This window comes from Cottoperca gobio, chromosome 9 (assembly GCF_900634415.1).
Source record: "Cottoperca gobio chromosome 9, fCotGob3.1, whole genome shotgun sequence".
Taxonomy (NCBI): Eukaryota; Metazoa; Chordata; class Actinopteri; order Perciformes; family Bovichtidae; genus Cottoperca; species Cottoperca gobio.
Window position 1 is genome coordinate 13,018,926 of NC_041363.1, and position 17,990 is coordinate 13,036,915.

The following is a 17,990-nucleotide window of genomic DNA, read 5'->3' on the forward strand; positions in this document are numbered from 1 at the left end:
AATTCAGGAATTCACAGTTTGGCATGTGCGATGAACGCTGGGGGTGTGTGTGGAAAAGTGTGTGTGTGTGTGTGTGTGTGTGTGTGTGTGTGGGTGTGTGTGTGTGTGTGTGTGGGTGAATGTGTCTGGCTGAATGTGTCTGGCGAAATAGTGGGGGAGAGAGTAAGTGAGAGAGGTACAGCTGAAGGCATCCTCTCTGACTCATATCAAGGGAATCCATGTTTGGCAGAGATGTAGTGAAAGGTTTCAGTCCACACACACACACACACACACACACACACACACACACACATACACAAAATATATACAACAGTAGCTGTTCTTGCATGAGTGTTAGAGAACTCAAAAGGGTAATGAAACATGTTTCCAGTCATCCAACAATTTTAAGTATCAATCCAGGATTTGCTGTGTGGAGATCATTTCAGCACATTTGTTTTTGAATAATTCAAAGCACCAAATATTTCTTTTCATCAGTAATATATTTTATATAATGACACAGTTATTTATAATAATCCACATACATTGTTGTGGACTGCTTCTTCATCTCCAATTTGATGGAGTGACGAGTAAAAAAACATACTTTCTTTTTTTGATTTACTGAAAGGTATTTTTGGTCTAAGATGTAAAATGTAATTTAAACCAGCATTCTACGTCTGAAAACAAGCATGTGAGTATACACCGCGGATAAAGATGTTTTCAATGTTGCAAATACCTTCAATCATTATTCATAATATAATGGAGCAATAAAGGAAAGCATCAGGTTGTCTGTGAAATCATCGCTCCTCTGAGATGCTTGGATAACCATCATTAGTTTTGAACAAACCGGCAATTACTGTCTGAATTGCAGGGAGATAGAATACTGTATGTACTGTGTTACTCCATCATCCCCTGGGCCTCGGAGACACTGAACAGATCCTCTCAACACTTCACTCTGAGGAGTTTAGACTAAGTCACAGACCGGCTATCATTGTCAGTGGCTGCAAATCCCACTACATCACTGCTGTTACAACATTTATTTAGATGAAAAGACACTGGTGAAAAGAAGTTCGACATCCATGTTGAACCAATCTGGCAACTCACAGATGTAATATTTGATGCACGTACATATTCTTGCGTATAATGATCTTGTTGGTTTGGTGAAAATATTAAGTTATAACTAACTGATATATTGATTTTAGAAAATAAACACTACATACAGCTTTATAATTTAAAGGTCCAAGAGGATTTGGGGGGATCCATTGGCAGAAATTGATAAAATATTAATTGTGTTGTGTTTTCGTTAGAATGAGCCTTTCAGGCCACGGTAGGTTCTTCTACATGCTTGGAAAGAGAGCGGTTAAAATGGGGGAGGGGGCTTATTAGATGCCACTAAATCCTACACACTGGTCCTTTAAAGCAATCCAATACAACAGATCTGCCACAAATTCTATATTTAGGAAGATTATAATGTTCAGTTTTTGTTGACACTGTCAGAGGCATTTCTTATTGAGGTTGTGGTTAGTGGTGATGTCACAGATGTGTATAGGCAATAGGATTGAGAATCCAGATCCAGACACTGAGGCAGAACTGGTTGAAGAAAACAGACTTTACTATACGACTAGGTCAAAACATGGGTATCAGATATCAGGTGGCCCGGACAATGAAGATCAGCAGGGCTGAACAAATCAGGAGGGCCGCCTGGGGACTGAACAGCAGAGAAGAAGGAGACCTCAGGTGGGGGGCTGGGCAGGAGAACAACTAGCCACTTCAGATGCAGGCTGGAGAGTAGCAGGCCCGACACTAGCCAGCAGGGAAACAATCATAATAAAGTAATCTGCCAATCCAGGGAGCAACTGCAACACTGCATTTTGGCAGTACATTTGATGGCACAGAATGACACGAGTTAACTCATTTTCCGCTGGAAAGAAGTAGACCTGCTGGGATCACTTTTGGTCAGTTTGTACTGGCATTGAGGACCCACATCTAGAAAGGTATGGTGTAGACACTGAGGCGGAACTGGACAGAAAAAAAACAATTTTCAAATTGAAAAGCGTACAGTCAGGCATGAGAAGGCAGTCCAGACAAGCAAACAAATCCAGAGGCGCAAGGCAACCAGGCAGACTATAAACAGGCAGCAGGTCAAAACACAATGATTAAACCATGATTTGGAAAAATGAACATGTGGGCAGGTGGATGTGATAGTCAGGTGACCATTACCGGTGGGAAAGTCCGAAAGCATCTGATGAGCAGTTGGAGAAGGGCAGGTCTGGAAAGTTCCTCTTAATGTAGGGCATGGGGGAAGTGAGAAGAGACGGGGACATCCCCCCTCTAAGATGTAAACACACTAGCTGGCTCTTCCTCTTCCCCTCAATTGATGTAAAAGGGCTAACAATGCAAATACAATTAGCAGTAAGGATAGAGTTAGTAACTGATACACACAGCTCTCTCCTCTGTATCAGTATCAGTTATTATTTCACAGTAAAAAAGGTTTTTCTTTCTTACAAATGTGTGCAATGTGCAGTGCAACACAGACCAAATCACATGAAAGTAGTTCACTTTCTCTATCCATAATCTGGTTTGGTCAGAGGACATAACTACTGAGAGCATGTCCATGCTTCACCACACAGCCTTCAGGCCATTATTTATTTCATAATATTTCCAGAAAAATATTGCAAAATTATCCAATCAATCTCAACTTTCTCTTCAAATTTGAGAACTCAACTCCAGATGCACAAAAAGTTCTTAACCATCCAAATCTGCTGTTCCCGAGATGTGCCGAATCAATAATACCACTTGATCATACATTGGCGATTGTTTATTATTTATTAAGGACAGTTTTTCATTATTTAATAATACAATCATTATAATGACTCTAAAACATATAATAATCTAAATGTTATTATATGATATTCATGCATTTCTTTTATTCCTCAAATGTAATATGTATGTTTCTGTGTGTTCTCTTGCCTACCTCTAGAAGAGCAAACATAAGAAAATATTAGTAAATCCCAGAAATCAATGGCTACTCACAAAATAAGATGAAAACAAAAATAAAAGGAACTTTCTTCCTATAGCTCTTCCTGCCAAATAAGCTCCATTGTGTGTGTGGTAGCAATACTGACAAGCCAAATTCCTGGCTTGCCCATAATTAAACCTCAGCTCACCCGGAAAGCTTTAAATCAGCAACCTATCATTCCTCACCCTCACCGCAGCGACCCACATGGCATCCGTCGCACAGTTATCCCAACAAGCAACACCGGACAACAGCCTCTTTTGTCTTGCTGTCCCCGTGCAAAGCAAAGGATCAGCTGATGGGGTCAGCTGAAGAGCAGAACTTGTTAAGAAAGGAAAAGACAATCTGGCCTCTGGCCGTAAAACGCACAGAAGCAACCGAGAAACAGGTGAATGTGACACATTGCCATGGATGTTTGGTAGAAAATGTGTTGCCTTTGGACTGTGTTTGTGTGTATACTTGTATTAATCATAATGTAGGGACACAAATCAGTTCAAAGAGATTATACAAAATGTTTTTTTGTTTTTATGTTTGAAATAAAACAAGTTTCAATGCATTATCTTCCTTGTATCTGTGAGTTTAAGATGGTAAAAGTTAGTACTTCAGTTAGATGGCTGGTCTCAGCTCTGTTAAATAGATTACAGGAGGAATGTGGAACAAAATGGGTTTCTGTTTTTCCATCCTGATTTGACGATCTGTTTGTTCATTGTTGGCCATAGGATCCGTATGTCTTTGATGGTATCGCAGGCTCTGTTGGGATTGACTGTGAAAGGACACCATAACAGACCAGCTGGCAACAATATTAAAATACAATACAATTTGGGACTTTTGTTGGTTTAACCCCTAACCCTAAAAGAGGAAATAGTCATTGCTTGTTGCTGCCATCACTCATCAAATTACATAATCATTTGGAGAGAGATGTTAAGGCACTTTTCTTTTGCTAGAAAGTGAAGAAAATGAGGCTTATAATTTTGCAGTTTCATCACTTCAACTTCTTTTGTACTGTGAATGATGTCATCGGCAATCTATAGGCTTACCTTTAAAGACACAAACTTTCCCTCTCTCATACACACACACACACACACACACACACACACACACACACACACACACACACACACACACACACACACACATGCACATTGTATACACAAATACACACAGGCCATGCAATCAAACTCAGCACCATTGAGTATGTGCAACTCTATCTGGCCCAGGCTGCTCTGTCGTTTCAGATGGGAGTGGTCCTCTCTCAGGGGAGTGATGTATCCAGGACAGGTTATCAGATCTGCAGGCTACAGTGGCCCTCCAGGGACATACAGAACTGGGGCCACATTGTTCACCGGCATCTTTGTGCACGAGGGTTTCCCATGGATCAAATGTTACAGACTTCAAACCCAGGGGTCTCAGCGCACTCGTAGCTGTTGTTCAATGGGCATGATGGGAGACGAGGCTGTTCACACACAATTTCTCACTGATCTGAATAAAGCCACACTGGACGTTGTTCAAATGGCTTTGGAGAATGAGGAAAGTGAGGGTGGTGGAGCTAAACACATGGATTACTCTTGGAGAACATTTAATCTGGTTAGATTAGCTAGAAGAACAGCACTGGTGCATACTAGGACAAGTACTGGCACTAGTGTACCAGTGTCAGAACCTATGGTCATTATACTCAATCTGTCAAGCGTCTTTGAGTTTTCAGTTTTGTTATTATCATTAATACGTGCCCTATAAAGCTTAACAGTCCAATCAGTTTACAAATGTCATTGTGTTGTTGTTTTTTATATAGGCAATATAGGGGCATTAGTACATTAATAGTCAAATGTGTTATTTGTATATGTTTACCTGTGTTCAGCCTGTTTTAAGTCGTATGTCTGTTTCTGTGCATGTACATTAAGAGCAACAAAATACTCAAATAGTCAAATTCCTTGTATGTGTTCACGATAATTTAAGGTTTAATGATGAAGCTAAAACTGATTCAATATAGTCTGTTAACCGCTTTAAACTGAATTTAAGTATCTATATATCTTCTCTCTTGTTGGAGTGCGAGATGTTGATTGGTTGCTATAAATATCCAGGTGCACTGTTAATTACTGCTGAAGGCTGGATTGTCTTGTCTTCTATGAGTTAAGTGACTTCTTATCATTGAACTCCACTTGGTACGAGATTTAAGTTTCCCAAATAATTAGTGCCCCGTGGTGCCAAGGGAAACCTGACCGAGTCTTTGTTGAAGATGCGTTTGAGGCTCTAAAAGATTTAAATATGACACCTTTCTTTTTGTATTATAAACAACTGGCCAAAGAAGCCCATCTTTCTGTAAAGAAAGATTAAAGTGATTAATGACAATAGAATAAAAAAGAAAAGACAATAACATGAAGGAGAGAAAGCTAGTGTCTCACCTTAGGTTTCAGTCTCACTTCTCTGAGCTCTGTAGGTCGGAACTCTTGTTGTGTTTCTTTCCCTTTTTTGTTGGATTGAATGACAATCCAAACAAATGACATGGCTTAATAGTATGACTGCATACACTCCTATTATAATTATGTGTATAATAGTCATGATAATATGGACCAGAATCAACACAATAATCAGCAGCAGTAGTTTACTGGCATTAAGTGCAATGGTGTCAATACAGTACAACATATATCATACATACTTGTGCAAATTGATTTCAATTAGTTAGTTGGATCTTGTGGGAAAATGTGACTAGTGTACTTTGTATTTGTCTGTTTTATACACTGGCTCTGAGAGAAAACAAAGTTCAGCTATATTCTTTATAGTTGGAATGACTTGAAAACATAAACGTAAAAAATAAATATTGTGAAGATGTGTATTTCTCAATCATTGATAAAAGGTACACTGGTTTGTCTCTCCTTGCTGAGCTGTGTGATGCTGAAGATGTAAAAACAGATTCATTAACTCCATCTAGTGGTGGAAACTGTAACATAATAAATAGAAACTACTAAAGTCATTGTTGTTACAGTTTGCCTAACATATTCAGTTTAACTGTAGAAATGTCAGTGGTAATAACAGAAACAGTGCTGGATCAGAAGAACAACATGGCTCTCTCTACGTTCAGATCCAGTTAAAAAGAGACTTTATTTGCGAATATGTGTCAACATGAGTGCACCTGTTTGTTTGTGTAGAAGTGTAAGTGTGATCCACAGAGATTAAGACAAGACTCAGTTCAGAACTGAAGAAGAATAATGAAATAAACAAATATATTTTGTAATAAATAAGGGACTAAATATCATTCTCACAGACAATTGAGGCAATAATTAGGGCACAAGGGTCTGAATGGTTACACAGCTTATTACACTAATCCGAGAGAGAGAGAGAGAGAGAGAGAGAGAGAGAGAGAGAGAGAGAGAGAGAGAGAGAGAGAGAGAGAGAGAAAGAGAGAGAAGGGGTTAAGATGAGGATGTAGGCTGACAGATGGCCTCACTAAGCGCCTGCTAATACAACCAGGTTGTGACAGAGTAACACAGTCACTAGGAATGGACTGCTGATCTCCATTGAACTTAGTTTATTAGATTTATGAACCAGATGGAGTTGTTGGACAATCTCCTTGAGGACTGGCTCGAATCTCTGAATATTTTTGGCTCGGTTTGGATGGATGCACTCGGTGTGTCCAGAGCGGTTGGAGGCTGGTCTGTTTGTCTGAATCTTATAGAGCATCTGTGTCTGGACCTGATGAGCCAGGTGGACTTTTTACTGGAGCACCGAGCTGTGTGCTTCAATGTGCTGGGCCCTCTGTACGCCGACGACCCGTTTGTGTGGATGTTCTTCGACAACTGAAATGGATTGAAATGTTTTTCTGCCTTCGTTGGAAAGCATTTAGACCACAAAGAAAATCTAAAGCTCTCCATCACAACAGATGCACCTTTTGGAGTGCAGTGTCCACTTTGCCTTTTTAAGTCGCCTCTGCTTTAACACACAACGAACATTTGAGAGAGGCTGGAAAGGAGACAGAACTGGCATCTGTACACTGAAACCTTTTGATTTATTTTAGGGAAAATGTTGGAATTTACATCTGCAGCCAACAATCAGACACATTTAAAACTGTAGAACTGAATGACAAGAGCTGCTGAGATAAACGGTGTAAGATCAGTAATTGTTATTGTGGGTGGGAACATATTTTGATTTTATTTGGTTTCACATGAGTGAATATGCATCTATTATGGCCGAAGAAGACGTTCATGAAGACTGTAAAACAATCATCTATCAAGATTCAAGCATTTCTGGCTGCTAATGACAACTGGCAGTAGATCAATTCATCTTTTTATCTGAACTAAAAGCCAGCGTGGAGAGCATCACACGATGTAATCTATAGTATGTATGTTTAACTGTGTGATGCCACGATTCAATCTGAAAGAGATGACAAACTAAAACAGTTTGTACCATTGCAATTAAATAACACAACGTAATAAAAGAAATGCCAAAAAAAGTTATTGTGTGCCTGAAAGTATTCAGTTATATCCGCATTTCACGGCTGTGGATGATCACTTCATCACCATGGATGGCTTTCAACTTTATCTTAATCTTTCTACACACTTAATCTTTCTACACACAGTATTCTTTTCACTATTTCATAGAAATACATACATACACTTAATGTTTTACAGTACATATTATAATGTAGATTCACATGTTGTTTTTCATAAGACACAATATCCATGTCTGTAAACATGTAGAGTCCTGCTGAAAGATAGTTATTGGAACAAATGTAGTCAAATACGCTGCTTAGCCCAAAATCACAAATTTGTCATGGAGGGCTTTTTACACATGACACCCTCTATCCTTAAACCTTCATTTAAATGAAATATACAACTTTTATAAATTACCGTCAGCTTTATATTTATATTACAATATATAGTATAAAAAAAAATGTGCACTGTTTTACAGCTCAAGGAAGAAAAAAAAATAGTATAGGCAATACCAATTATCTCCACAGCATATTGCTGTATGTGGAATATTTTCTTCATACACATATATTTTCTATATATTTCAGCATATACAGTATATGAAAAAGGAATGTGATTGTATATAACTTTTGCCATATATTCACATTCAGTGGTGGAAGAACTATTCAGATCTTTTACTTAGCCTGTAAGATCAAGTAGGAAAATCACAGTGCAGAAATACTCTGTTACAAGTAAATGTTATGCATTTACATTTTTACTTAAGTAAAGGTACAAAAGTATCAGCATAATTAATGTGTGCATCACTTTAATATTTCAGCTGGTAAATGTGTGGCTCATTAATATACATTATAGGCCTATTACTTTTTATACTGCTGGTTAGCTTGTGAATTTCACCCTGGACACCAAAAATATTGTGTAGCATTAATCTGAATGGAAAGTAACAAGTAAAACATTTTTTGCCTCTGAATTGTAGTGCAGAAGAAGCACATGGAAATGCTCACGTGAAGCTTGAAGCCCACCTTAAAACTTGAGTAAATGTAATTATTATCCACCGACTGTTCAAATGTGGGTTACACTGTCACACAGGGACGTGCGGTCAGGTGAGGCAGTCATCATGAAAATGAAAAAAAACAAATATCAATAAAATAAAAATATAAATGTATATTTGTCCACTGGTCAGTGCTATAAATGCATTTTCTGTATGATTCCAATACTTTGATCATTTGTATAGTCAAAATAGCTGAATTTGCATATTCTCTCTTCAGATACAATTTCAACAATAGTATGCCTCAGTTTATCATTTACACATGTGCATTACAATTTACAGATCACAGTGTATCTACAAAGGCACAACATATTTTGTTACAGGTATCTACAGTAGATAGATCCCGAGGGACATTTAGGAACAGTATTATACTTTATGATCAAAACAACACATTTTTACACTTTGCAAAGTCATCCCGCGGGCTGGATTGGACCCTCTGGCGGACCGGTTTTGGCCCCCGGGCACCCCTGAACTACACTATGGAAAGTCAGGACGAATAATAAAAGTGTCTGTAAACATTATTTTGGCGACATACAGAGAGATAGCAACAGGCACGCGCCAAATGCATGCGCTCAACCTAGTTTGCGAGGGATTGCTCAATCCGAGGTGAGGCTCAGCTCGTCGCTGCCGCAGCTCGCATCTCTCCTGTATCTGAACAGAGAATACGCAAATTCAGCGATTTTGACTATGAAAATTATAAAAATTACTGGAATCATATAGAAAATGCATTTATACCACAGAAATGTGGACAGATACACATTTACATTTTTTACTGCAATAAATGTAACGTTCTTTTTTGGCCAAATATGTACCTTACCTGTGTGTGTATAAAGAATGCTGATATGAGATATGAAAAATAACCAGTAGTCAATGTTCATGCTGCCAATAAAATGGTGAATAAACTACTCAGTTGGGTTCATATATTTGTGAATCAGAGTCAGTGCCTCCCCAGCAATGAACCTCACCGCACGTCACTGATCTGTCACAGTATTTTTCAATAGGTCTATATCTTTGTTGTGTGGCACTATGCCTGTGAGGGACCCATATATGTCCCAATCATGGATGTATACAAATAACTAAAACGGTCCCAGTGCCTGGTATCCTGGACACTTTTAAAAGAAACCTTAAAACATATATTTTTAGTCCGGCTTAATCATTGGTTTTCATACTATTTGTATCTCTTGTGTTTTTTTATTCTAGTGACTCTTATTTATTTGAACATTTTATTGTTGTAATTATTAGTCTTCAAGTCTTATTCAGACCCTTGTTCTTTTTTTTGTCTGTGCTGTTTTAATCTTGCCCTTTGGGCTGCATGATTGTATGACAGGTGCTTTATAAATAAAGTTGAGTTGAACTGAGAACTCGCCTACATTTCCCAGAACTCCTTGCTGAGTCAGACAGCGCGCATTCTGTGTGACTGTTACGTAATGTAGTTTCAAAGGTTGTGTACGTTTGTCGGACTCCACGTCTGAGGAACACGATGTGATATTAAATTCAGGCAGTTAACCGCTGTACAAGCTTCAGCCTGAGAGCAGGAACTCAAACGGTAAGATGAATAACTTTCTGTAGATAATGTAATCACAGACTGTTTGTCCTGCCGAGTGAATCTGAACCGACGATCCGGATCAACTGTCCGAGACCACAGCGCTGCTTTGTTGTCACCTCAGCATCACCACAGTGAATGCATGACATACATTGTGAAAATGTTTAGTGGACACCACAATTCAACTATTGGAAGTAGAAATAAATTAGATTGGATTTTAGATGGCTGCTAGAAAAATAAATCGGATAATATTGCTATGGGAGTCTGACAAGTAGCCGAAGTAGCCTACAATAATAAATAACATTTTGAACCACACTTTATTTCTTTATTACAGAATTAAGCCTACTGTCCTTTTCTAACGCTTTATGACCGTACTGTGCTTTCGTTGTTTGAACGACCAAGTACAGATTTTAAAGAAACATACCTGTGTGCAAAGTGTACCTCTTTATAACTACAAATAATTTATCATTTTTATATTTGTATGTATAATTTTCAGGCTTTAGGCTTGTGATATACATTTGTGGTTATTCCATAACACTTGAGCTTTGTAATTCATCACATTGATCATCAAGTCTACATCCGTTGTTGACACAGTTGCATTGTTGTTGTTTGGCACTGGACTTAACATGCACATTTAAAAGCTTGCACTACATTTTACAGATATAAATAAAACATGCAAAACCACTAGTATGTCCCTTATATATATTTTTTAACACTCAAACAGACATTTCTCTACATCTCACTTTATTTATCTTCTCTCTTATTCCCTTATTTGTTGACAGACAGACAGACAGGCAGACAGAATAAATAAATTTAGGCATCCAGTAGCTTAAAAGATGACATACAACATTACCCATCTGCCCCCCCCCTCTCCCGCCATTACAAATGTGAAGTACAAATAAAATGAAGTGACAAGACTGTTATACATACAATAAAACTTTTACGAATACAAAGTACAGGCTGTTATGGTTTGAATAGAATCTGAAACTGAATTCTTTGATTGCTGTCTCCCAGGTCACCTCCTTGTTCAGGTCGTACTGGTTCTCCCTCTTATCCAGCAGATAAGAGCTGATATCCACTCAGTTTGTCTCTCTACCCTCCAGCGTGTCATCATGAGTTCTTGACGAGTCTGTTCATTCATCACTATGAGTGGTGCCGCGTTGGCTGTTGTGGTCGTAGTTGTTTTCCTCTTGGCCCTCTACCTCCTCCAGCGCTATGGAGATTTGCGGAGGCAGCAGAGGATGGTGCTGCTGGGGACGCTGCTGTCCTGGTACCTCTGCTTCCTCATCGTCTTCATCCTGCCGCTCGACGTCGGCACGGTATGAAACCATCGCAGCTGTTTAAAGTGTGTCAACATGACGTCTTAGTTGGATTTTCTCAGGATAAAAACAGGATCAACGGGATGAGTTTGTTTGTGTTTTTGAGAATAATCTGAGTCTGACCTGCCTGTGTAAACTCTGCTCCTCTTTTAGACCATCTACAAGCAGTGTATCCATGACAATGAAAACCACCCTACTCCTGTAACTCAAGCAAGACGCACTAATCACACAGACGACAAATCCTCTGTTTATCCAACTGTCAGGTAAATAAGATGACGTTTGCCCATTTCAAGGTCATGTATTCCTGCAGATTGTGTTCCAAGGCCGGCCAGCCAATATCCAAGCTTCACATGAGTTGGGACAGTTTTAACCTAAAAAGCTGACAGTGTGGTTTTGTAACCAGTAGATATAGACTTGAAGGGCTGGCTCATGTTTTCTCACTTATCTCTCATGTTATATAGTCATGCAGATAGTATTAGTATCATTTGTCCACGTTTTGAGACTTCTTCTCTGAGATGTCTGCCTTCACCCCAGTACAATGAAGTTGAATGAAATTCTATGTATGGTGCTGACAGCATTCAAAAAATAATTTTGATTAAATTCAGCAGCAACATATCCATAATTTGTAAACCCTGTTAAATTTATTGATACTGCTTTGCAAAAGTGTAGGATTTGAAATGTTCTGACTTTGGTGACACAGTGTTGGTTTCCAAAAAGACGCTGTCAAAGTGTGTTTATGCACCGTGTGTGTGTGTGTGTGTGTGTGTGTGTGTGTGTGTGTGTGTGTGTGTGTGTGTGTGTGTGTGTGTGTGTGTGTGTGTGTGTGTGTGTGTGTGTGTGTGTGTGTGTGTGTGTGTGTGTGTGTTTTACAGTATACCAAAGGTTTGTGAGAAGCCATGGAGTTATATCCCAGATGGCATCCTACCGGTGTTCTGGAGAGTTGTATACTGGACATCCCAGTTTCTTACTTGGTGAGATACACACACACACACACACACCCTGTCACTTACTCAAACATTGTATGTTCCAGCTTTTGCTATAGAGACAATAATTGTTATGGTATATTGACTCTCTTCTGTGTATGTGTATGTGCGCAGGCTGCTGTTGCCCTTCATGCAGTCTTACGCACGGTCGGGAGCTTTCTCCAGAGTTGGGAAGATTAAAACGGCTCTCATTGAAAACGCTATCTATTATGGCACCTACCTCCTTATCTTCATCTCTCTACTCGTCTATGTTGCTGCTCACCCACAGTGGAAACTCTCGTGGTAAGTTAAACGTGCGCCATTTCTGGAAGCATTAGATGACTTGTGGACTAAATTGTTTGGTGGTTCAGTGCATTGAGTTATCTGTAAAACTTGTGCAGGAGAGAGCTCCAGACCATCGGCATTACAGCCGCCAACACCTGGGGCCTCTTTCTTCTGGTGCTGTTGCTAGGCTATGGCCTGGTGGAGATCCCACGTTCTTATTGGCTCTCATCATCCCACGCTTACCTGCTAGACAAGACCTACTTCAAGGCAGCAAAAATGGCTACTGAGAAAGCATCGGCTGAGGAGAACATAGCAGATGTCATGGAAGTAAGATTTTATATACAATGCTGAGCTGTAAGAGTATTAAGAGAATAGATTCCAACAGGAGCTGAAACTGAAAGGGTTTAGTGAATCTTTCAACAAAAATAAATATTAACATGAACAAAAATATTTCTTATTATCAGGAGGTAGCAGGCGCCCATGAATCTGTCACGCACAACCACTGTCTCAGGAAGTGTGTAGACACCATTATTACAAAGGTAAGAAATACATCCAAACTCCAAAGTTTTGATTCGTACATTTACAGTTTCTACAGCCAGGCTCTGTGGGACAGTCTTCATCTGAGTCATCTCATTACAGTGTCCCACTGAGTACCAAAATCAGATGGGGAGAATTGTGGAAAGCTCTCGGGGTGAGCAGAATGTCCTCCTCAGCAAAAGAGGCCTGGTTCAGCTTCATAAAAATGTAAGTAACATTGCACTGGTTTTAAAGGAAACGTGAATGTGAATAATAATAATAATAATAATAATTTGTGTGTGTGTGTGTGTTTCAGGTAATTTCTGCAGTGCAGAGACGCGGTCAGGCTCAGGTTCAGTGGTCTATCTTGTTAGACCAGGCCTTTCATCTAGAAGATATAGCTAAAAGCCAGACTAGCACGCTCCGACACTTCATCCACAGCTTCCCCTCAGCACAGCTCCACGGCTGGATGCATCGGTTCATCTACACTCCTGCTGTCGGTGAGTTCAGTCACTGATAAAGTCTCAAATTTACAGATGGAAAGTACATTTAATGCTTCCTTAAAGTACAAAATAAAGGTACTTTGGATTAAGTATCTCCATTTTATGGGACATAATTTACTAAACTACATCTCAGATCTAAACTTTGTTTTTTACGGGACTTTTAATTAATAGCCTGTAGGTGTAGGTGTACTCTATTCTCTGATCTGTGTGTGTGTGTGTGTGTGTGTGTGTGTGTGTGTGTGTGTGTGTGTGTGTGTGTGTGTGTGTGTGTGTGTGTGTGTGTGTGTGTGTGTGTGTGTGTGTGTGTGTGTGTGTGTGTGTGTGTGTTAGAGTGGTACTGGGAGTGTGTGTTCAGGCAGGGTTTCTACAGGCTGCTGGCAGTTCTCCTGTGTCTCCTCTCAGCAGCAGTGGTTTGGTCTGAGTGCACCTTCTTCAGCACGCGCCCTGTCCTATCCCTCTTCGCTGTCTTTGTTCAGATGGCTGAAAAACAACACAACTACATTTGTATCGAGGTAGGCAAGTATTCAGTTAGGCACACACCCAACAAACACAAGCTTCATTAAGCAAGAACCCACTTGACAAAAAATAGTTTTGACCATAGTTCTAACATGTGTATTCTTAAAAGTATCTCATGAACAGATGTTGAATTAGCTAACCTCGTTGTTTTGTTTCTCTCCACTAGATGGTGTGCTTTGTTAGTATCCTCTTCCTGTGTGTCTGTGTCTACTCCACAGTGTTCAGGATACGAGTTTTCAACTACTATTACCTGGTGCCACATCACCAGACTGACGCGTACAGCCTGCAGTTCAGCGGCATGTATGTTCCTCACAAAAGTCCTAATAAAAAGATATTTCTCTTTCATAAGAGGCATTCTGAAATATAGTTGTTAATGTGATCAAAACATCAGCCTAAACTCCAGCCTCTTTTACAGTAAACACCCTTATAGGGTACCATCTCAATAGTGGATCACAGTTCTTCTCACATTGTGTTAAACAACATTATTATAATATCGGGTTCCTTCTCTTTGTTTTTGTTTCCTCTCAGGTTGTTTTGTCGTCTGACCCCCCCTCTGTGCCTCAACTTTTTGGGCCTGATTCATATGGACTCTGCCATCTCACACCAGGACAGAATACAGACATCCTACACCTCTGTGGGTCTCACACAAACATGCACATACCAACACATACATGGACATTCATACTAACAAAGACAAAGACATGTCTCTTTGCATTCAAATCAAATGATGTGATTCAATGTACCTCTTTCTTTCCCTCTGTCAGATCATGGGCTCTATGCATGTGCTATATTTTATATCTGATGGGTTCTACATCTACTATCCCATGTTGGTATTGCTGCTCTGCTTTGCCACTTTTTACAGGTAAGTAATAACCCCAAACAACTATTTAAATCAATTTAATATAAATATTACTTTCAAGTGTAGTTTTGGTCATTTATATTGTAGAACGCAAATACATCAGTATTGGTGTACACAGTGTTTCCAATACATAGTTTGTCCATTAGAGAGCACTGACAGAGTTTTCCATTGTAAAATATCTACCTTAGTATACATCTCGGTCACAATTCCAAGGGACCCATATCAAGATTGTTTTGTTTTTGTTTTTCAAATATCATTATCAGTATCAGCCTCAAAAGTCCAGTTGAGCTATAATTCTTACATTACGATCATAAAGGGTGAAATAACTTAGTTTAGCTGTTTGTCTCAATGGTGTAACTTATTGCAGTCTTATGCCTATGTTGAGTTATTTATTATAGTTAAATGGATGGTAAATGGACTACATTTATATAGCGCTTTTCCAATCTTCGCGATCACAACACATGTCAGCATTCACTCATTCATACAGAGTCAGAGGAAGAGGCTACCATACGTAGAAAGTGCCACCGGCTCATCAGTAGTGATAACATTCATTGGCTATGCTATCGGGAGCAATTTGGGGTTTAGTATCTTGCCCAAGGATACTTGTTGACATGTTTACTGGAGGACCCAGGGATCGAACCACTGACCCTCCGATTGGTGGACGACCGCTCTACCACCTGAGCCACAGCCGGAAAATAGTAGACACTCAACGATGAAAACAATAATTTAATAATTAACCAATGTTTTTCACTGTCACGTCTAAATGTTGGTTAATTATTAAATAATGTTTTTACATCGTGACCACCAGTGTGGGACTATTTTCTTTCATACCTGTATTTTCATCGTTGTCAGCACTTCTCAAACACTGGTCTGCGTTCCTCCTCTCTCACATCAAGTAAATTATACAATATACATTATACAAATGTGTAGGATTATAAAGGGAAAGGAAATTGAAAGTGATTGTGTGGACGACCCCTCCTTCCCCTTTCTATGCTGTTGTTTGTCCTGCATTTGTAAACAACTAGGGTTAGGTGTACACACTATCCACCTCTTTGGTACAAGTAGGATTACACTCATGTATCAGTTTGCCCATAATGGCCATGCAATCCTCCTCTGATGTGATCAACGTGATCAACTGATGGATATGATGCAGCTTGTTGGATAACCGATCAATACTGCAGGAAGTGTTTGGGAAAGGAATCTGCTCAGGAAAAACATACCTTCTTGTTTATGTAGCACATAAAGAATATATGTTGAACAGTATATTTCTAATTGTGTCTTTGGGTTTGTAGCCTGGGCTCTCGCTGTTTGAACCTCTTCGGCTTTCATCAGTACATCACTGACGATCACTTGACCTCTGACCTGGTGGATGAAGGCAGGGAGCTCATCAGAAGAGGTAGTTTCATCACAAATTCAACCACTCACTATTTCTGATGTATCTGCTCAACGTTGGTGTATTTGTTTGGCTCTTTTATTAACTTTAGAAAAAAAATATTTCTTCTTCTTTTTTTAGTAAACTTAATAGTTAGTTACTAGATCAAGCAGTTTATTTCACTGGTAATTTTTTTACTTTTACTCTGTATTTCTTATACCTTCACATTAAGTTGTTGTACAGTATATCCGAAGATCATTATTTGTTCAATCACTGTAATTTCAATAAAACCCATGGCACATGTTTTTTTTAACGATATGCACGACAATTTGGTCTTTTGCAGAAAGAAGAAAAAGACAGAAAGCTGAGGATGGACAAAATCGAAGATCGGTTGGAAATGTTTATTTTATCAAATCATTTCTCTTACAAGTAGCCAAGAAAATCTCTAGGTATGGTGGTATTTATTAAGTAAAATGTCTAGGTATTTATGGGCCTGTTTTTTTCCTTCTGGTTCAGACCTGGAGGGAGCGGTATGAATACCAGGGGGCTACTGGGCGGAGCAGAGCTGGTTACACTGAGTTTAAGGATAACCAGAGCAGCCCTGTCACAGAGATCAAGAGTAATGGTAGGGATTAAAGAAAAATAGTATAAAATATTTGTCTGTGTTGCTCACAGCTACTGTAACTAATGTAATTAGACCTTTCTAACAGGGTCTGGTGGACAGTTTTAATATAATATATATATATATATATATATATATATATATATATATATATATATATATATATATATATATATATTATATATATATATATATATATATATATATATATATATATATATATATATATATATATATATATATATATATATATATATATATATATATATATATATATATATATATATATATATGCTTGTTTGTATTACTGTTTTTCCATAGTTTACCACTAGACTCTCACTTATATCCATCAAGAGGTCTGCCTGCTTGCAGTACACAGTGTACACATTGCTCTCTGTCTTTCTTAGTTATCACATTCAACAGAAGAGATGGGGAGGAGGAGGAGGAGGAGCAGCACAGAAGCTTACTGCGAGACAATTCCAGTGATGAAGGTTCACCAAACGGAAGGTATGTTCTTTTGCCAATTGAACACAGTGTTTAATATGAGCTGACAAACAATCAAAAAGGCTTACTTAATCCCTTGCTCTGTCTCTCTGTGTCTTACATTGTAGGTCCACAGGAGGACGTTACCGGTCTCTGTCACCTTCTCGGACGGGCATCTTTGACGATGTTTGATAGACAGAAGTACATCCAGGAAGAACAAAAAAAAGCTTATAAATGCTGAAACTGGAAACAAAGACTAAAGACTTCTTGAGGGAAGTCTGGATGGAAAATAGTATACAGTATATAGTATCTCAGGAAATAAAGAGGAAGATAATGTTTCTGAGACATGGACTTACAATCACACACTGAAAGAGATAACTTACTGTGATTAAACTGTTTGTGCAGAGCCAAACCCTTTTGAATATACTGTATGTTTCATATTGTCTTTCATGCAACAGTGTTTTACAAGTTAGATAGATGGATAAAAGAGATGAATGGCACATTTACACACAAGCAGTAACTGAGGATAATCACACATGATACATGTGGACA

General features: G+C 38.8%; 1 protein-coding gene across 2 annotated transcripts; it reads left to right on the top strand.

The window, feature by feature from the left end:
- Positions 1-9,869: 9,869 nt before the first annotated feature.
- On the top strand, positions 9,870-17,850 carry lmbrd2a (LMBR1 domain containing 2a). Of its 2 annotated transcripts, none has more exons than XM_029440760.1 (18): positions 9,870-10,004; positions 11,105-11,320; positions 11,474-11,583; positions 12,193-12,291; positions 12,418-12,585; positions 12,684-12,894; positions 13,032-13,106; positions 13,207-13,311; positions 13,400-13,583; positions 13,917-14,098; positions 14,269-14,402; positions 14,631-14,736; positions 14,867-14,964; positions 16,254-16,357; positions 16,677-16,723; positions 16,850-16,958; positions 17,363-17,462; positions 17,567-17,850. In XM_029440760.1, the coding sequence occupies exons 2-18, from the start codon at positions 11,147-11,149 to the stop codon at positions 17,628-17,630; spliced, it is 2,070 nt and encodes a 689-aa protein (XP_029296620.1). In that variant the 5' UTR covers positions 9,870-10,004; positions 11,105-11,146; the 3' UTR covers positions 17,631-17,850. The 2 variants fall into 2 exon arrangements, with proteins under 2 accessions (XP_029296620.1, XP_029296619.1); XM_029440759.1 differs by having other exon boundaries at positions 9,871-10,004; positions 11,016-11,320.
- Positions 17,851-17,990: the final 140 nt, after the last annotated feature.

Excerpts from the sequence above, each read along its gene's own strand:
- lmbrd2a (XM_029440760.1), top strand. The coding sequence starts at position 11,147 with ATGAGTGGTGCCGCGTTGGCTGTTGTGGTCGTAGTTGTTTTCCTCTTG. Across the intron at positions 16,724-16,849 it reads ATGGACAAAATCGAAGATCG|ACCTGGAGGGAGCGGTATGA; the intron begins GTTGGAAATGTT and ends CTTCTGGTTCAG. Across the intron at positions 16,959-17,362 it reads CACAGAGATCAAGAGTAATG|TTATCACATTCAACAGAAGA; the intron begins GTAGGGATTAAA and ends TGTCTTTCTTAG.